This window comes from Oncorhynchus kisutch, linkage group LG14 (genome assembly GCF_002021735.2).
Source record: "Oncorhynchus kisutch isolate 150728-3 linkage group LG14, Okis_V2, whole genome shotgun sequence".
Lineage (NCBI taxonomy): Eukaryota > Metazoa > Chordata > Actinopteri > Salmoniformes > Salmonidae > Oncorhynchus > Oncorhynchus kisutch.
In genome coordinates, this window is record NC_034187.2 from 55,454,895 (window position 1) to 55,475,944 (window position 21,050).

The following is a 21,050-nucleotide window of genomic DNA, read 5'->3' on the forward strand; positions in this document are numbered from 1 at the left end:
CCATAACCTAAACTGAACCATTTTACATTTTAATGGGGTTAAAGGTTAGGGTTTCAATGGGGTAGGGACATCCAAAGGGTTCGGTCCTTCACATGCCTCTGGTGGCCTCACAGCAGTTGTCTCCCCATTCTGACACCATTGTAGCAAATCCAGGGCGGTTCCTGACCGGGCCTCGAACCTGGGTGTCTGGTTCCCAAGGAATGCACACAATTCACAACAATGTTGTCAGAGGTGGCAAGTAACTCAAATGTAGTGCCTGGTGTCAATTAATGGATGATGCAAAAAGTGTCACCCAGGTATCTGAATGGTCTGGTACACCAACTGTAGTTTTAGATTAACGATCGTGAGATTATGAGTTCATATCGCCACCTGCCTTGGCAGGAAGGATCTTAACATTGTAATTGCAGTTAATTCCAGGTAATCCCACTTTAAGATGACTGACGGCACAGGTGTGAGATGTCTACTTGTGTATGGAAAATCAATTAACAAAGGGAATCTCAAAATACTGGTGATTTCACTTTGTGGAAGCAACCATAGTCGACTGTGTTGGGGAGTCACTGGTTGACGTTCACTGAATTCAGATTCTCTTCTAGTCATCCTTTCAATTATCAGTATGGGCTCACACCTTTAGGCAAAACATGGGGGTGTCTACATCCACATAGCATAAAGTAGTTCTTTGTTATTACAGACCTTACAGGGGTAATTCCGTTGGAATCTTGGGTCAGTTGTACAGAGATGGATTCCATTATACCAGCACACTCACATTCACTAATCTGACTCAGAACAAAGACAAAGGATATTGTGTTAGGTCTTTAATATTTTCAATATTTAGTTTTTTGTGTGTTTTGTTTAGAAATATTGCACATGGTCAACATGCCTGTTTATGAGCTCACACTCATCTCTCTCATTCTAAAATTCCTTCTCCAAAGTATGGACAGTTTATTTTAAGCACAATCATACAGTGTACACGCATACATGTGTGTGTATGTATGTCTGTGTGTTTGCGTGCGCACATGCATGTTCATGGAATCATTTCAGGCCTCACCTTTGCCAGATTCAACAAATCTTTGATAAATTCTATGTCTTTGATCTTGGACTATCTCATTAATATAACAAATCAAGATGTCATATAATAGTCCTTGTGACTGTAAAAATACTGCCTCTAGAATACGTGAAGAACATATGATTGATAATGTCTTATTGTATGGTATGTGAAGGAATCCGGGTGTGGCTGATTCCATACATGCATGTGCGCAAACACACACATCATCTATATGCACATATGGAAATATATATATATATTTTTTCACACATCCAACTGTATACAGAGAAATAAAGGTATATCCATAACTACCCCAACTCTTCCCAAAACAAGTGAAGAGGCAAAAAGTGCTATTTGAATTTCTTTGACTTTAGTTAGTTAGCTACGCTCTATCTCTTCAAATATAGTAATCTCAGATCATTCTTCTTATGCCATTGTTATTAGAATGGGTCTTCTGACTGTACTGTAAATATCTATGGCACCGACCCATATAACCCACCCATTCCAAATATCGTATTGCACCATTTAATAAGGAAAAAATAAAGTGGCAGAGAGGGAAGAGAGAGGGCTCCAGAGAATGCCCTACAGGGCTGGTCTAGGATCTGCTTTCCCTGAACTAAACCCTAACCAGAGCCATCCTGAGCTACATAACAGAACTGACCCTGGACCAGTGCTTAAGGGCACTTTCTAACAACACTTGGATAGAGGGGCAGTGAGAGGAAGCAAGGGGGGAAGGAAAGGGACTAGAAATGGAAGAGGGGGATTGATAACAACAAGGTTATTTCTATGAAACAATCTCTAAAAACAATACTTTCCTGATTTAAGTTGCAGTCACAAGACCACACATTGTGCAAACACCTGATTTCAACGTTTAAAAACAAACTGCCTGCCCCCTCCTCTATGTGTCTACTGAGAAGTCATGGGAGAGGGGAAATGGCCCAAAGTAAAATTTAAAAGAGGGCTCGCGTGGGCTGTTTCAAAACCCCTTTTATATAAGTTTATGCTGGAGAAACACCAATAAGAGCCACGAGAGAAAACAGGCCACATAAAACGTGTTATTTCCACTGCAACAATAAAAGATAAAACAACATATCCACTGTGTGACTACTAGAAGTTGATTCAATATCCACTTTTGCTTGTGAACTGTCACTTGGGAGCCAAGTGAGCCATGTCACATCATCTGCTTCCGGTGTCCTTGGTGGAATCCGCAGCCTCCACTCGAGTTGACCAATGAATGGACCATCGTCTCGTTCAGCCTTTCTCTTTGCTCTGTTACAGCCAACCATTGTTGAGTTTGTTGCTTTGTCACGCATCACCCTTCAATCTTTACATATTTCATATCTCATAATGGCGTCCACAAGGGGGGAAACCCCAATATACAACATCCTCTCCAGCCAACAGGTACTCAACCTGTCTGTGACAGTGATAACTGATTGGGCCAGGGATTGGGTCAATTGTCACACTGAGTCCCGCCTCCCTTTATCGGGAGCCAATGGTATCCATGCTTGACTCACTTTCTTCAATCGCTAAAAACTGTGCAGGCCAATGGCTTGGTCAGGCGAATGTTGAGTAGACTGATAGACTGTGTGTGTGAGTCCATTTCAGTGCTGTCTGTTGTTGCAGCATAGAGGGGAATTTCAGTGGAGGTTACATTTGGATACATCCCAACCACTGTGCTGAGGAGTGGAGGGAGGGAAGTCAAGTTAATGGCAAACTGCATCCGCACAAATTGTTACAACGTGCCGTTGTGTATGGTCATCTTTCGTGTGACAGTGCTTGTGACTGCCACCCAAGAGTAACAGTCTGCGTTGGTGGGGTGCGCGTGTATGTGCGAGAGAAACAGAAAGAATTGTGTGTACCACAGAATGTTCTGTATCAAACTACAAATGTGCTGAGAGTACGGCCAGTACAGAACTGTGCCGACGAGATACTGAAGCCCTGTTACTACATGTACAAGGACATGCAGTGCGTCACAACAACACTCTCTCTCTCTTTTGTCACTTTCTCTGCATCTACTCCATTCTCTTGTTTTTCTCCTTCTTTCCATCCCTCTTTCTTTCCATTCCTACAATTTACCCAAACTCCTGGGCTCCTCGGGACTCCTCCCTCTTTCTCCGGGCTCCGTCCCTGTACCATCTCGAGTGTTAGTATTTGAGGAGCCGTTGGAGGCGGAGGTGGAGTCTGTTGACCCCGGGACCCCTGTTGTTGACCCGCCAGGCTCAGAGATTCCAGGGGTTCCAGGTGTGGCTGTCTGCATGATCTTCTGCCTCACTTCCCTGATCTTCAGCTGCAGACACCCCTTGGAGGGAAAGGTGTCTGAGTAGCGCGCCTGGAAGGCTGCAGTGGCCTGGGCTAGAGGAGGAGAGGAGGGAAAGCAGATGAGCCCTTTGAAGGAAAGAATTGCAGTGCAGCATTCGCGTGGTTGTATCAGAGACTAGTTGGTTGTAATCTGGTCTTGCTCAACCGCAAAGCCAGTATACAAAGTGACCAATGAGCGTAAACAATTCTGCTACATCAGTCAATGAGAGAAGCAGATGGTGACGGGTGGCTACCTGAAGGGAAGAACCCGTGTTCCTGGAAGAGCTGCATGACAAGAGCCCTGCGCTGGTCCAGAGTCCTCCGGAGAGAGGAGTACGGCACTCTGTCCATCTCCCCCAAGACATCCTCAGACTCAGCAACTAGAGAGGGATACATGAGATGCGAGAGAGATGAGAGGAGAGAAGAGAGGGGAAAAGATGGTGATTGAGAGAAGTGAGGGATGAGAGGGAGATGAGAGGAGTGAGTAACATGAAGAGGGAGTGAGAGGAGAGAAGGGTGATTGAGAGAAGTGAGAGAATGGAAGAATGGAGAAAAGAAAGTTATGTTTGAGAAAAGAATGCAAGGAGGAAGGGAGTAACTAAAGAAAAAGCTATTGGGGTCTACCAAAAGTAGTGCACTATGTAGGGAATAGGGTGCCATTTAGGACACAAGCCATAACCTATGACAGACTGTCATACACTCCACACTATTTACCAGCTCTGTCAAAGGTGAAGATGTCCCCCTCACACTTGACGTCGCTCTTGGGTGTGTTGGGTTCCGAGCTGCAGCTGGAGAGACGGCTCCGAGCTGCAGTCTTCCTCCTGGGAGAGCTGGGGTCCTCTGCAGACGAGTCCAGGTCTGAAGGGGAGGAGGAAGAGAAGTAGAGGAGGAAGAGAAGAGAGGAAGAGGAGGAGGAGGAAGAGAAGATGAAGGGGAGGAGGAAGAGAAGGGGAGAGGAAGAGAAGGAGAGGAAGAGAAGAGGAGGAGGAACAAAAGAGGAGAGGAAGAGGAGAGGAAGAAAAGGGGAGAGGAAGAGAAGAGGATGATACAGAAGAAGGGGAGGAGGAGGAAGACAGAGAAAGAGGAGGGGAGGAAGAAGATACAGAGGAAAAGGAGGTGGTGGTGAGTGAGTGAAGAAAGAGGAGGCAGAAATAGAATGAAGAGAAGGGAACGTTTTTAAGAATAATATTATAATGTATTTCTGGTCTTGACGGAGGAAAGAAATCCGTTCAAATTCATTTTAGTGGCTGTGCTAGATTCTTAATACATTTTCTTTTGAATATGTATCTCTCCCTAGTCATGCTTGTTTCAAGATATGGCTTAAACTTAAACCTCCAAGCCCAAATCTTGAGACTGACCAAGACAGCAGGGAAGATTATTGGTATGACACTTCCCTCCTCTCTTCAGGACATTTTCCAGGAGACCATCATTAGACAGGCCAGAAAGGTCATATCGGACCCCACACATGCACTGAACAGAGTTCCAGCTGATGCCATCTACGAGGCGTTATATGGTGCCTATATGCAGGCTGAACAGATATACATATTCACTTGTCCCCGAGGCAGACGTGGGAGATGGCAATGACGGACTGGACCTTAAAGGGATACTTCGGGAATTTTGGCGAAGAGGCCCTTTATCTACTTCCCCAGAGTCAGATGAACTCGTGGATGCCATTTTTATGCCCCTTGTGTCCAGTATGAAGGAAGTTGGAGGTAGTTTCGCGAGCCAATGCTAACTGGCGTTAGCGCAATGACTGGAAGTCTATGGGTATCTGTGACTAGGTGGAACTGCCACCTAGTCACAGCCTTGCCTGACATGAGCTTATTAACTTTTTGTGTGGGTGGGGAGGGTGGTGTATGACGGGGTGTTATTCTCAATTGATTCTATGTATTTCTGTATGCATGTGGAAGAGGCTGCACTCTCTAATGTCCAAGTCAAATTTCCACTTGGGGACAATAAAGTATATCATATCAATAATGTTAGAGATTGAATTTGTATAGAGGACAGGCTAAATTTGTAAACACATTTTTCATTTTTAATGCTATCTCTCTGTCTCTCTCTCACCTGTGGAGTTCCTCCTCTTCTTCCGGTAGCTGCCCAGTATGGCTCGGGGGGAAGTGGCCAGACTCTGGAGGGTGGGAGAGGGCAGCACCTCTTCTGGTCTGAACTCTGGCAGCTCGGCAAAGCGCTCCTCGAAATAGGACCCAGACAGGACCCTGGTACAGTTGAAATATAGTTAGATTTTATGAGACCCATTTTGGGATCGAACCGTACCCGACTCCACGAGGGAGCTAAAAAGGGCTTAGCCCCCTCACTTCAAAGGTGTGCCTCCTCAGTTTTTCTGAAAGGTATCAGCACAATGGACAGAGCGCGCCGCGGTGTGTGTAGGGGGGCTATGTAAAGCCACTGAGGCGGTCAGGTGTGACTCCTATGGGTTTCCATAAAAAGTGTGAAAAAAACACTTCTCATCTCTGGTAGGCTAAGTGAATAAAGTGATAATATTTGTAATCTGTAATATTTGATTTTGATTTATAAAAGACGGGGTCAAGTTTACCGGTCGGGTGCCATATTAAATGCTGAAATGTCTCCTGGCTCCTCTGCTGTTCCTAAGGGGGGGGTCACAAGTCCATTATTTTGGGTAGTGTGTGCCTTTAATGTGGGTGGATAGAAATACTGAACGGTAATGATATCAGTTGCAGGGAGAATGACCACTGTTACGTCCTGACAATGTTTATGAGGTTACTGCTTATGAATGAGGAAGGTGTCTTCAGCATCATCAAATATGTTGAGACCAGAATAAGGAGAGGGGTGTGTGGCGAAGAGGTGCTACAGCCACGTCCCTCTCCACTATTGCACACTGACTCGCGCCAATTCTGCCGCACTATTTGTTTTATAGTGTCAACTGTTTGTCAATGTTTAGCAATGCCCTGTGAAATATACACGAGTGTACAACATTTTAGGAAGACCTTCCTGATATTGAGCTGCACCACTCCTTCTGCCCTCAGGACAGCCTCAATTCGTCAGGGCATGGACTCTACAAGGTGTCGAAAGCGTTCCACAGGGATGCTGGCCCGTGTTGACTCCAATGCTTCCTACAGTTGTGTCAAGTTGGCTGGATGTCCTCTGGGTGGTGGACCATTGATACACACGGGAGACATTTGAGAGTGAAAAACCCAGTAGGGTTGCGCCAGGCACCTACTACCATACCCCGTTCAAAGGCACTTAAATACCCCGCTCAAAGGCACTTAAATACCCCGCTCAAAGGCACTTAAATACCCCGCTCAAAGGCACTTAAATACCCCGTTCAAAGGCACTTAAATACCCCGTTCAAAGGCACTTAAATACCCCGCTCAAAGGCACTTAAATACCCTGCTCAAAGGCACCCTAAATACCCCGTTCAAAGGCACTTAAATACCCAGCTCAAAGGCACTTAAATACCCAGCTCAAAGGCACTTAAATACCCCGTTCAAAGGCACTTAAATACCCAGCTCAAAGGCACTTAAATACCCGGTTCAAAGGCACTTAAATACCCCGCTCAAAGGCACTTAAATACCCCGTTCAAAGGCACTTAAATACCCCGCTCAAAGGCACTTAAATTCCCAGCTCAAAGGCACTTAAATACCCCGTTCAAAGGCACTTAAATACCCCGTTCAAAGGTACTTAAATACCCCGTTCAAAGGCACTTAAATACCCCGCTCAAAGGCACTTAAATACCCTGCTCAAAGGCACTTAAATACCCCGTTCAAAGGCACTTAAATACCCCGCAAAAAGGCACCTAAATACCCTGCTCAAAGGCACTTAAATACCCCGCTCAAAGGCACTTAAATACCCCGTTCAAAGGCACTTAAATACCCCGTTCAAAGGCACTTAAATACCCCGCTAAACGACACTTAAATACCCTGTTCAAAGGCACTTAAATACCCAGCTCAAAGGCACTTAAATACCCAGCTCAAAGGCACTTAAATACCCCGCTCAAAGGCACCTAAATACCCTGCTCAAAGGCTCTTAAATACCCCGCTCAAAGGCACTTAAATACCCCGTTCAAAGGCACTTAAATACCCCGTTCAAAGGCACTTAAATACCCCGTTCAAAGGCACTTAAATACCCCGTTCAAAGGTACTTAAATACCCCGTTCAAAGGCACTTAAATACCCCGCTCAAAGGCACTTAAATACCCTGCTCAAAGGCACTTAAATACCCCGTTCAAAGGCACTTAAATACCCCGCAAAAAGGCACCTAAATACCCTGCTCAAAGGCACTTAAATACCCCGCTCAAAGGCACTTAAATACCCCGTTCAAAGGCACTTAAATACCCCGTTCAAAGGCACTTAAATACCCCGCTCAACGATACTTAAATACCCTGTTCAAAGGCACTTAAATACCCAGCTCAAAGGCACTTAAATACCCAGCTCAAAGGCACTTAAATACCCCGCTCAAAGGCACCTAAATACCCTGCTCAAAGGCTCTTAAATACCCCGCTCAAAGGCACTTAAATACCCCGTTCAAAGGCACTTAAATACCCCGTTCAAAGGCACTTAAATACCCCGCTCAACGACACTTAAATACCCCGTTCAAAGGCACTTAAATACCCTGCTCAAAGGCACTTAAATATCCAGCTCAAAGGCACTTAAATACCCAGCTCAAAGGCACTTAAATACCCCGTTCAAAGGCACTTAAATACCCAGCTCAAAGGCACTTAAATACCCAGCTCAAAGGCACTTAAATACCCCGTTCAAAGGCACTTAAATACCCCGCTCAACGACACTTAAATACCCCGTTCAAAGGCACTTAAATACCCTGCTCAAAGGCACTTAAATACCCAGCTCAAAGGCACTTAAATACCCAGCTCAAAGGCACTTAAATACCCCGTTCAAAGGCACATAAATACCCCGCTCAAAGGCACTTAAATACCCAGCTCAAAGGCACTTAAATACCCAGCTCAAAGGCACTTAAATACCCAGCTCAAAGGCACTTAAATACCCCGTTCAAAGGCACTTAAATACCCCGTTCAAAGGCACTTTTTTGTCTTGCCTGTTCACCCTCTGAATGGCACACATACACAATCCATGTCTCAATTGTCTCAAGGCTTAAAAATCCTTCTTTAACCTGTCTCCTCCCCTTCATCTACACTGATTCACGTGGATTTAACAAGTGACATCAATAAGGGATCATAGCTTTCACCTGGTCAGTCTATGTCACAGAAAGAGCAGGTGATCTTAATGTTTTGTACACTCAGTGTATATTTATCATTGAAGTTATTATTAATGTCTACATATTCCCCCATTAATTCAGAATGTTTGGTTACGGAAATGCTGATAATTCATTCAATATAATATATATTCATACCATTCTCATTCTCCAAAAGGAAACGTTGTTTGGAGAGCTCACAAACTACACAACACTTGTGATAAAGAACTTTTGGTTTATTTAATTGCATTTACCAGTTTACTGTCAATTTCTTCATTGTCTTTGTTTTGGAGAGCATGAGTCCGGTTTCTCCGTCATGTTTAATGTTGTGTGAACGTGCGCGCTTTAGCGTGCATACAGCGCATTCTGAAAGTATTCAGACTCTTGACCTTTTCCACATTTAGTTACGTTACAGCCTTATTCTAAAAATGGATTCAATGACGTTCTGTCCTCATCAATCTACACACAATACCCCCATAATGAGGAAGCGAAAAACAGGTTTACCGTATTTACATAATTATTCAGACCCTTTGCAATGAGACTTGAAATTGAGCTCAGGTGCATCCTGTTTCCATTGATCATCCTTAAGATGTTTCTACAACTTGACCTGTGGTGGACATACCTGGCCTGCGTGCTGAGAATAGGACTGGCCAAATGTATTTAAGTGGCCATTTGGGGATGTTCTAGTTAGTTCACGTTATGGTAACTCAAGGGGAGGTTGTATTTGAGCCTGGTAGACCGGTTTTGCCTGATGAGATAATTTTTTGTATATATATATATATATATATATATATATATATATAATATATATTTGTAAATACCACCGTCATCTTTCAAAACACCCGCGCTGTGTAAATAAATCCAACACTCATTTGCACTTCTACCTGCCTGCCCCCTGAATATTTGGCCTTACGACTGCTAGAAAGCCCCTATTTTACGCTGATACAGCGCAGCAGAGAGAGGGTCGATTTCCAACCTGTCACTTCTAAAGCGCTCAATGATCTCGGAGCCTCTGCATGTGAACGTTATGTTTATTGTGGTGTAGTGTGATATAAGCAGAATTCAATACAATTCCAATGCAAGACCCCCCCCCCCCCCCCCCCCCCCCACAGAAATGTAGCCCTCTCGCCGATTACAACTGCCCCCTTAGTCACTTTATCCTGGCGCCGGGTTTGGATCGAACCCTCAATGTTACTGATGTAGCAACAAGCTCCAACCAACTGATTCCCTGGCTACATAATCTTCTCCAATTGGTCATAACTGTCAACTGTCAATACACGTTTACTGTCAACTATGGTAACGTTTTCATTTCCTCCCATTACTCCCTCCCCCAATCCCTGCCACTTACTTGTCAATGGAGTCTGAGGGCTTTCTGAGTGGCGGAGGGCGGAATTTGGTCTTCTTGGCTGAGGGGGGTGCGTCCCTGTCAGTCTGTGGGGCAGGCGGAGGAGTGTCCTGTCCTGTGGGAGGGTGGGGAGGTTCCCTCGGTCCAGCCTGGAGAGAGAGAGGGAGAGAGAGAGAGAGAGAGAGAGCGAGATAAATAATAAGGAAGGATCAGTAACCATACCAGCAGCCTCGTCCTTGATCAGTGTTTGCGATAATTGTTTGCATCGCAATAATCGTTTGCAGGACGACTAACAAATGAATTGCATTGCTTTTGTAATATCTATAGAGTCGTCTCTTACCCCTTTGCTGTGGCCCTCGTTGCCACTGTCCCCTTTGTTGTGGCCCTCATGGGGCCAATCATCTGTCTCCCTGGACCTCTCTGGTTCAGGTGTCCCACATTCCATCTTTATCCACCTCTCCCTCTCTCCATCCACGTCTGTCTGTTTCTCTTTGGCATAATCTCTGGCATCGTCCGTGTTCTCTTCTTTCACGTGGCTGGCTCGACCACCATTTTCTTCACTCCCTGCAGGAAAAGACACGACAGTGGCTCATGATTCCTAGTAAAAATACACTACATGACCAAAAGCACCAGCTAGTTGAACATCTCATTCCAAAATAATGAGCAGTAATATGGAGTTGGTTCCCGCTTTGCTGCTTTAACAGCCTCCACTCTTCTGGGAAGACTTTCCACTAGATGTTGGAACATTGCTGTGGGGACTTGCTTTCATTCAGCCACAAGAGCATTAGTGTGGTCGGGCACTGATGTTGGGCAATTAGGCCTGGCTCGCAGTGGGCGTCCTAATTCATTCCAAATGTGTTCAATGGGGTTTTTATGTCAGGGCTCTGTGCAGGCCAGTCAAGTTCTTCCACACTAATCTAGACAAACCATTTCTGTGTGGACCTTGCTTTGTACACGGGGAATTATCATGCTGAAACAGGAAAGGGCCTTTCCCAAACTGTTGCCACAAAATTGGAAGCACAGAATCGTCTAGAATGTCATTGTATACTGTAGTATTAAGATCTCCCTTCACTGGAACTAAGGAGCCTGAAACATGAAAAACCATTATTCCAGACCATTATTCCTCTTCCGCCAAACTTTACAGTTTGCACTATGCATTGGGGCAAGTAGCGTTCTCCTGACATCCGCCAAACCAAGATTCGTCTGTCGGACTGCCTGATGGTGAAGGGTGATTCATCACTCCAGAGAACGCATTTCCACTGCTCCAGAGTCCAATGGCAGCAAGCTTTACACCACTCAAGCTGACGCATAGCATTGCACATGGTGATCTTATGCTTGTGTGCGGCTGCTCAACCATGGAAACCCACTTCATGAAGGTCCCGACAAACAGTTCTTGTGCTTACGTTGCTTCAAGAGGCAGTTTGGAACTCAGTAGTGAGTGTTGCAACCGAGGACAGACAATTTTTATGTGCAACGCATTCTGTGGGCTTGTGTGGCCTATCACTTTGCAGTTGAACCGTTGTTGCTCCTAGACATTTCCACTTCACAATAACAGCACTTACAGATGACAGGGACAGCTCTAGCAGGGCAGAAATTTGAAATGTCCACATACTTTTGTATATATAGTCTATATAGTAGCATAGCTAGTTATAAAAGAGGCAACTATAGCAGAAGAGGCCATAAGCAGAGAAGTGAGGAGAGGAGAGATGAAGGTAAGAGAGGAGGAGGGGAAAGGGTACAGAGTGAGAGTGAGGGCAGGCGGACTACAGTTTTGACCTACCTGTTGGTGTGTTGCTGCTGGACGTACCCATTGAGTTAGCACCGGGTTTGCTATGTGCCTCGACATCCTCTGTCATCTTTTCTTTCTTTATGCTCTCTTTCTTTATCTGTGTCTTGGTCTTCCTTTGGGCCTGGCCCTCCAGCTGTGGCTTGTGCTCCATCTCTGCAGTCAGGTGTGGCATTCCCTCTTCATGTGACAGAGTCACGTCCTTTGAACCCTGGACGCCGACAGCTGAGCGTGATGATTGGCCGGACACTTCTTGAACCAAATTGGGGGGCACAGAGGTCATGGAAACCCCATCTGGCGCCAGGGTGATGTTCTGGTCCGGGTAAATGGCGGTGAGGAGTTGACGTCCAGTCCCCGGGGCTCCAGGGGAAAGGGCTGGGGCTAGCCAGGGTGGTTGGCCCGCTACGAGAGGGTGCACAAGGGCTTGGCCAGCCGGGGCGATGGCGGTGAAGCCCAGGGTAGTCAGGGACGATGGCAGATAGGCGGGGCCTGAAGAGGGAGGGGCCTGGCCTGTTGCCGTGGAGACCCCTCCGGTACCTGATTGGACATAAGTGATCCTAGAGTAAAGGAGAGCCAAAAAGCAGGAGGGTCAGCTATGTACACATTGTTCTGATGAAGGTCAATTGGCAAAGGCACAGACACAATAAACTAAAAGTCTGCAGAGGTTCTCTTGTCATTAAAACCACGTGAAAGTAATAGTGGGACATATACACTGAACAAAAATAAAATGCTACTTGCAACAATTTCAAAGATTTGACTGAGTTACAGTTCATTTGAAGAAATCAGTCAATTGAAGTAAATTCATTAATCTATGGATTTCACATGACTGGGAATACAGATATGCATCTGTTGGTCACAAATACCTTTAAAAAAAGGTAGGGGCGTGGATCAGAAAACCAGTCAGTATCTGGTGTGACCACCATTTGCCTCATGTTGTGCAACTCCTTTGCATAGAGTTGATCATGCTGTTGACTGTGGCCTGTGGAATGTTGTGCCACTCCTCTTCAATGGCTGTGAGAAGTTGCTGGATACTGGAGGGAACTGGAACACGCTGTGTTTTACGTGGATCCAGAGCAATGGGTGAGCTGTCTTCTCAGTATGCAGGCCATGGAAGAATTGGGACATTTTCAGCTTCCAGGAATTGTGCCCAGATCCTTGCGAAATGGGACCGTGCATTATCATGCTGAAATATGAGGTGATGGCGGCGGATGAATGGCACAACAATGGGCCTCAGGATCTCGTCACTGTATCGCTGTGCATTCAAATTGCCATCTATAAAATGAAATTGTGTTCGTTGTCCGTAGCTTATGCCTGTCCATACCATAACCCCACTGCCACCATGGGGAACTCTGTTCACAATGTTGACATCAGCAAATCACTCACCCACACGACGCCATACATGTGGTCTGCGGTTGTGAGGCCGGTCGGACATACTGCTAAATTCTCTAAAACGACGTTGGAGTCGGGTTATGGTAGAGAAAGGAACATTAAAATCTATGGAAACAGCTCTGGTGAACATTCCTGAAGTCAGCATGCCGACTGCACGCTCCCTCAAAACTTGAGACATCTGTGGCATTGTGTTGTATGACAAAACTGCACATTTTAGAGTGGCCTTTTATTGTCCCCGGCACAAGGTGCACCTGTGTAATGATCATGCTGTTTAATCAGCTTCTTGATTTGCCACACCTGTCAGCTGGATCTATTATCTTGTCAAAGGAGAAATGCTCACAAATTTGTGCAAAAAATGTGAGAAAAAGAAGCTTTTTGTGCATATGGAAAATGTATTGAATCTTTTATTTCAGCTCATGAAACATGGGACCAACACTTTACATGTTGCGCTTATGTATATTTTTGTTCAGTATAATATACTGCATAATCAGACATTTCTCGTAGGTTAAAGTGAGTACCTTGTTGGAGGCGAGGTTAGCAACACGGTCTGAGTGGGTGTGATGCCCGAAGTCATCACAGTGGCTGTTGCCATGGATACAGGGAAGGGACTCCCAGGAAGCACTGCTCCAGCAGAGTGGACATTTGTCTGGACCATCGGCATGGGGGCGATCTGGATAATCTGTGCAGGATAACACACACATCAACAGGTCAGCCAAGAGGCTAGTGGTCCCCATGCATCAGCTGCTTGGAGCATGGGTTGTGTGTCATTATTCCCGCAGTAACAACACATTTATTCGGAGAGTTGCTGTTATATTGTATGTAATGCTTGTGTGTAATAATCGCTACCTTGCTTCCTGGTAGAGCACCATTTTGCACAGGAAGGGGAGGAGCCACCAGGCAGCTGGGCTGAGGAGGAGTAGAGCCAGTTCTCACTGTTGCCATGGGAACCAACATCTTGCTCTGCAAGACTGGAGACTGGGCTTGGACTGGTGAGAGAGAGAGAGAGATGTTGGTTTAGGTAACACTGTGTTGACATGATAACCAATGACAACCATAAGGTGATGAATCTCTCACTGACAGGTAACATTAAAGTGCTAGACTAAACAGAGGGTTACACTTATTCGGGGCTTGAAGGAGCATTCAACTAACTTCCCCCCCAAAAATAAAACTTAGACTTGTGAATTTTGGATGGTCGTAAACATATCCCCTTGTATATAACAAAGTATCCTCCCCTTTTCCATCCCTGTCGACCAATCTCTCCTCTCTCTCACCTCTTTCTCCAGGGCTGACCCCTCCCACTGTGGCATATCTTATTTCCACTCCTGCCCCCGAATGTATTCCATTGGCCAGGGAGACATGTGTGGGCGGAGTGGAGGGCAGCGTGCAGACGCCGGTTGGCTGCTGGGTTAGCTGGGGGGAGGGGGTCTTGGGGATGGCGCTGACAGATGACAGGGTGGGCAGGATATACTGCACCTGGGTGAGGCCAGGGTTGGCACCGCCAGGGGGGGTGAGAGAACCGGCAGGAAGGAACTGGGGCTGCAGCAGGGGGAGGGGGAAAGGTAGGGTGCTGTGGGTGGAGCTTAAGAGAGGCTGAGGCGGGGCTATAAGCTGTATAGACTGGTTGGGGAAAGCACCTCCCAGCACTAGACTGGTGACCTGCAACCCCCCCGGACCCACACTCACAGGATTTGAAGAGGACGAGGACAAGTACCCACCCCCTGCTGTGAAAGGCCCGCCTCCTGTTCCCGATCCTCCAATCAGAAGCATGGCTTTCTTCTCCCCAGGCAGGGCACTGAGGGCAATGGAGCCTTCCATTGGCTTGCTGGCGATGGGGATGGGCATGCTGGTGATGGGGCATACCATGTTGGTCACCACGGTGGGGGCCATCCGGACTGCACCGAGCACCTGGGTGAGTCCATAACCCAGAGCAGGGGTCGAGGTGATGGGCGCCGATCCAGGGATGGAATTAGAAGGAACGTGCCCCCCTCCACCCCTTCCTCTTTTGGATTCTCCACTTCCCTCTTCTCCTCCCTCCATCCCTCGTTTTCTCTTCCTCTCAGAGCTCTCTCCGGCGCTCCCCCTTGTGTCCCCCTTGGTAGAGTCGGAGTGGGAGTCAGCGTGGGAGGTGTTGGTGGAGGAGGGGAGAGAGGAACGGACCACTGGCTGGAAGGCTTGCTGGAGGGGGAGAGATCAAAGAGAAATGTTAACTAAGGTTCCTCCTGAATTAACTCTCTTAGTGCACCAATGTAGAATTTTAACTGGATCAGACTCACACCACCTTAGCATGGGTGAGAAGAAACAGTAGGAATCGAATCTACTAGATATCTGTTCAGTAGGACAATGCTACTTCATTTGGCAGCTCCATTACCCATGAAATCTAAATTGTACCTAGTTAATAGCATCTACAGTCCAAAAGGCTAAAGAGGCTATACGGCTAAACGTGTAGAGTACCTGTCCATCCGGCTCATCCTCGTCACTGTCAGTCACCCTCTCTTTACACTTGAGGTCTATGGATCCTTCAGGGCACGAGTCCTCTGGACATAAAGAGGAAGCAATAGGTCCAATCAGATGTGACAAGACAGTAATGAAACAATAGGGTGCGTGCCATTAAAAATGGACGAATATGAGACAGACAACCAACATCCCAGCTAGGGGGAAATTAGTTATCTGTGAGATTATTCCTGTTGTAAAACATCTACAGACTACATGTGCAAGACATTGAGGAGCCATAGAACAGGAACAGTATTAAAACCGTAGAAACAGAATAGGGAATCTATTCTATTTCTATGAATGCGACAGTGGATGTCATAGAGATCCTATTAAATTACTAGAGGAGCTATGTCATTAACCCTCAAAGTTCCAGAAAGGGATGATAATGGCAGCCATTTTGGTCAGGGAGAAATCCAAACCAGTCTAATTGGAATGAATGGCAGTAGAGGCATACATGTAGGTGATGAATTTCCTACATTTATTTTTTAAATTCTAATTCCTAATTCTATGGTAGCCACACTAAGGGTGCATTTGTAAATTCACTCTAGCTATCTACTCCGATTTTAGAGCACTCTCGTCCTAGTGTGCCAGAGCACAGAATAACTGATGAACTTACGAATGCGCAACACAGTAAAAGTGTTGTCAGTAAAAGTTGTAATTCAATTGTTGCAAGCAGCACAGTCACAGTCACCAACCCTCTAGAGTAAAATGGCCAGAGTGAGGTGTTCTCTCATTTGTGTCTGGAAGTAGCTAGCAAGCTAGCCAACTATAGCCAGTTAGCTTGGGTGCTTGACTGCACTGAAAGTGTGAGCTCTGAAAGCTCCGAGAGCGAAACGCTCTGAATTTACAAACGCCCAGAGCACACTATGGCACTCCAGAGCCAATTTACTAACACCCCCTAAATATGACTGTGACCTCACCCATGACATCATCGTCCCCCTCTTCCTCACAGATAACCATGCGCTCCTCGTCGCTGGTCACGTCCTCGCTGGCCCCACACTGTGCCAGGGAGAGAGTAGGGGGGTGGCTGTGGAACGAGCCGGTCTCTTCTAGGCACAACTGGGTGAGAAATGCAGAGCCAGAAGTTAGCTCCACGGCCCCATTGGCCGCCGTGCATCACCTGGGTGTGGGCGCCATACATTGGTAGTAAAAGTGGGTGAGTTCCCTTCTTACTATGCTAAGTGCTTTGAGATATACTGTAATGCAGTCTGTTAGTGTAGAACTACTACTAAACAGAGAGAGAAGAAAGATGGAAAAAAAGATGAAGAAAAGACTAAACAAAAAGGATAAGCAGTGGAAAATGGCGCACAAAACAGGTCGAACAGAAGAAAACGGGATGCCACTAACTATATCAGTCCTGTACCTTCTCCACATCTCTGGCCCGCTCCCTCCTCTCCAGGCTGTGTACTGCACTATAGGAGAAGGCACGGGTGCGAGGGAGCTGGCCACTGTAGTCCCCCACATGATGCTCAGAACCCCCAGGCCAGCCCGGGCCTGCCGTACCCTTCAACTCCATGCCCTGAGACACTGACTCGGGCTCTATGGAGAAGGTGGAGAAAGAGTCTTAGTAAAATCACATACACATTAAACAAGGCTGGTTTTCCGGACACACATTAAACGTAGTGCTGGACTAAAAAGCACTTTCAATGGAGATTCTCAATTGAGCTTGCCATTTCGTCCAGTGTCCGGGAAACAGGCCAATAGCGTACAATGCACGCAAGACATTTAAAAAGAGTAAACGCACTCATACAAGCACACAATCACACAATTACACACAACCAAGATGATTCAAAATAGCTTGTACAAGCACAGGGAAAAACAAACCCACCCACACGCACCCTCAGAGGAGTGGAGCACAGACACATACCAATAAGTAGGTAACACTTTTCATTACAGTCCTCTCTCACTACTATGTACATGTTCTTGTAAGTAAAGTGTAAGACCTTAAGATGATAAATAAACATACACAAATGCGCACACACCTATGGTGAAAAGACACACACACACACCCACACACACACACACACACACCCACACACACACACACACACACACACACACACACACACACACACACACACACACACACACACACACACACACACACACACTGACCTGCGCTCTCCGACATGCTCCTCTCGCGTGCCTCTTTGGCCCCCGGGGTCCCTCGGCCCTCAGAGATAGACTTCCTCCTGTCCTTGTTGCACCACTTCCAGTCTGGGTGGGCCCTGAAGTGAGCCTCCTTCACCTGGGAGGGAGGAATGGAGGGAGGGAGGAATGGAGGGAGGGAGAATGGAGTCAGTCAAAAGGAGTCATAACATGAAAAGGATAGAAGGAAGGACATAAAGAAAACCGAATATCCTATTCCCCGGTTCAGTCCTTGAGTGTATTGAAAGGCACAATAAACAGCATCATCTTTTGATATAAACATAATCATTATTCCCAGATCAGTTTGTGCTGTATGGTCTATGTACCAATGATGTGCATAAACCCTGGATTGCTGATGCTATGTATTGGCCATTGAGAGGCTTTGAAGCCACCGGTCGGCCATATTGGCACTCCCCCAGTAGGAGCAGTCCTCCATAGGAATGAATGGAATTATACAGTTCAAGAACAAAACTACATTTATTTAAGTATTTTTTTTGCTGTAGTGGGACAGTAACATTAGAACTCTCTTTTAAAAAATGACAATTAAAAAAATAATTAAAAATAATAAAAATGTTATATTTAGCTAACATAATATAATTTAAAAGTATGCATTAGGGTGTCTGTAATAGAATAAACATGCAAAAAATGAATGTAGACATTAATAAATGCATTTCTATAGCTTCCAAAATCTTTTTTACACTGGAGGAGAAACCAAGATGACTGCGCAGTGGCTTCAATACAGCGCCCCCTGTCAGTCATAAAGGGTTTATATACAGTGCCTTGGAAAGTATTCAGACCCCTTCACATTTTGTTATGTTACAGCCTTATTCTAAAATGGATTAAATAAATAGAAATCCTCTGCAATACCCCATAATGGCAAAGCGAAAACAGGTTTATAGAAATGTTTGCAAACTTATAAAAAATTAAAAACAGAAATACCTTATAAGAATTCCGACCCTTTGCTATGAGACTCGAAATTTGAGCTCAGGTGCATCCTGTTTCCATTGATCATCCTTGATGTTTCTACAACTTGACTGGAGTCCATCTGTGGTAAATTCAATTGATTGGACATGATTTGGAAAGGCACACACCTGTCTATATAAGGTCCCACTGTTGACAGCGCATGTCAGAGGAAAAAACTAACCATGAGGTCGAAGGAATTGTCAGTAGAGATCCGAGACAGGATTGTGTCGAAGCACAGACTGGGGAAGGGTACCAAAACATTTCAGCAGCATTGAAGGTCCCCAGGAACACAGTGGCTTCCATTAAGCACACAGCCAAGACAATGCAGGAGTGGCTTCAGGACAAGTCTCTGAATGTCCTTGAGTGGCCCAGCCAGAGACTGGACTTGGACCAGATCTAACATCTCTGGAGAGACCTGAAAATAGCTGTGCAGTGACACTCCCCATCCAACCAGACAGAGCTTGAGAGGATCTGCAGAGAGGAATGGGAGAAACTCCCCAAATACAGGTGTGCCAAGCTTGTAGCGTCAAACCCAAGAAGACTCAAGGCTGTAATTGCTTCCAGAGGTGCTTCAACAAAGTACTGAGTAAAGGGTCTGAATATGTACATGTGATATATCTGTTTTTATTTTTAATACATTTGTAAAAATGTCTAAAAACCTGATTTTGCTTCGTCATTATGGGGTATTGTGTGTAGATTGATGAGGATTTTCTTTTTTTGAATAAGGCTGTAACGTAACAAAATGTGGAAAAAGTCAAGGGGTCTGAATACTTTCTGAATGCACTGTACATCATTGGTATGTACCTGGAAGGCGAGGTCGTGGTACTTCTGCTTCTCTTGTGGCCCCAGGGCGTACCACCACTCGCCCAGGATCTTGCTGACCGTGCGGTTGTCCTGGTTGGGGTGCCTCTGGTGCACCAGCGCCCGGTGACGCTTGCTAAAGATCATGAATGCGTTCATTGGCCGCCGAATGTGGTCCTTTTCCCTCTAAGACAGAGAGAGACAGACAGAGAGAGAGAGAGAGAGAGCGAGAGAGAGAGAGAAATAATAATAAGGAAGGATCAGTAACCATACCAGCAGCCTCGTCCTTGATCAGTGTTTGCGATAATTGTTTGCACCGCAATAATCGTTTGCAGGATGACTAACAAATTAATTGCATTGCTTTTGTAATATCTAGAGAGAGAGGTAAGAGGGTACATGGAAGCAATGAGCCACAAGGAGTAGTTCGAATTTGACCCTAACCACTGATACAGGGTCAGATATTCTTTATCCCCCTAATGGTAAGATTGACATTGGGGGTCATGTAATCTGATCCTTGATCTGTAGATAACAGCAATTTCAAGTTTGAGCTAATGGCACACAGAGAGAGGGACACATACTGTATGTGAGTGAGAGATATTGGACTGAGAGACAGAGCTAATAAAATAAAAACCAGAGACAGTCAAGCAGAGAGCTCACCTTTCTGTCTCCATCTTTTGGAAGAGCACTGAGGGACTGAGTCCGTCTCTTCATAGTGCCTGTAGACGGGGCAGGATCATTTGCTACACCCGGAAAGAACCTGCCAATCAGAAACTCAATGAGAATATGGTCTGCCAATCAGAAACTCAATGTGAATATGGCCTGCCAATCAGAAACTTAATGTGAATATGGCCTGACAATCAGAAACTTAATGTGAATATGGCCTGCCAATCAGAAACGTAATGTGAATATGGCCTGCCAATCAGAAACGTAATGTGAATATGGCCTGCCAATCAGAAACGTAATGTGAATATGGCCTGCCAATCAGAAAAACATAATAATGTGTTAATGTGTAGGAGAACCAGAAAAAAGGGCAGATTTTCTCATCTTTTTCAATTCTGTGCTAATAGCTAATATGCCCTTAGTAACATACCACGATTAAGAATTGTTAAATTAAACAGCCACCACTAACATTGAGTGGCTGTTGCCAACATACTGACTCAACTCCAGCCACTTTAATAATGGAAATTGATGTAAACAAATGTATCACTAGCCACTTTAAACTATGCCACTTTGTTTACATACCCTACATTACTCATCTCATATGTATATACTGTACTCGATACCATCTACTGCATCTTGCCTATGCCGTTCTGTACCATCACTCATTCATATATCTTTATGTACATATTCTTTATCCCTTTACACTTGTGTGTATAAGGTGGTAGTTGTGGAATTGTTAGGTTAGATTACTCGTTGGTTATTACTGCATTGTCGGAACTAGAAGCACAAGCATTTCGCTACACTCGCATTAACATCTGCTAACCATGTGTATGTGACAAATACAATTTGATTTGATTTGAATTGTTGAGTTGGGCAAAAAGCTTTATCCTTCTTCATCACTTCATTTCTAAGCCCATTTGGGGATTTAAAGTGGTACATTCT

The 21,050-nt window shown here is 45.5% G+C and overlaps 1 protein-coding gene across 1 annotated transcript in view; it reads right to left on the reverse strand.

Moving 5' to 3' along the window:
* Positions 1-797: 797 nt before the first annotated feature.
* The window catches only part of LOC109903625 (protein capicua homolog), a 33,367-nt gene continuing 13,114 nt past the window's right edge, over positions 798-21,050 (reverse strand). The window contains exons 5-20 of the mRNA XM_020500447.2: positions 20,106-20,205; positions 19,452-19,634; positions 17,652-17,784; positions 16,900-17,075; positions 16,457-16,595; positions 15,498-15,580; positions 14,762-15,221; positions 13,893-14,032; positions 13,565-13,725; positions 11,652-12,214; positions 10,212-10,435; positions 9,875-10,020; positions 5,405-5,556; positions 4,055-4,198; positions 3,595-3,720; positions 798-3,394 (exon numbers count right to left, since the gene is read on the reverse strand). Coding sequence (XP_020356036.1) covers positions 3,108-3,394; positions 3,595-3,720; positions 4,055-4,198; positions 5,405-5,556; positions 9,875-10,020; positions 10,212-10,435; positions 11,652-12,214; positions 13,565-13,725; positions 13,893-14,032; positions 14,762-15,221; positions 15,498-15,580; positions 16,457-16,595; positions 16,900-17,075; positions 17,652-17,784; positions 19,452-19,634; positions 20,106-20,205 — 3,217 coding nt within the window. The 3' untranslated portion in view covers positions 798-3,107. The remainder of the gene's footprint in view (positions 3,395-3,594; positions 3,721-4,054; positions 4,199-5,404; positions 5,557-9,874; positions 10,021-10,211; positions 10,436-11,651; positions 12,215-13,564; positions 13,726-13,892; positions 14,033-14,761; positions 15,222-15,497; positions 15,581-16,456; positions 16,596-16,899; positions 17,076-17,651; positions 17,785-19,451; positions 19,635-20,105; positions 20,206-21,050) is intronic.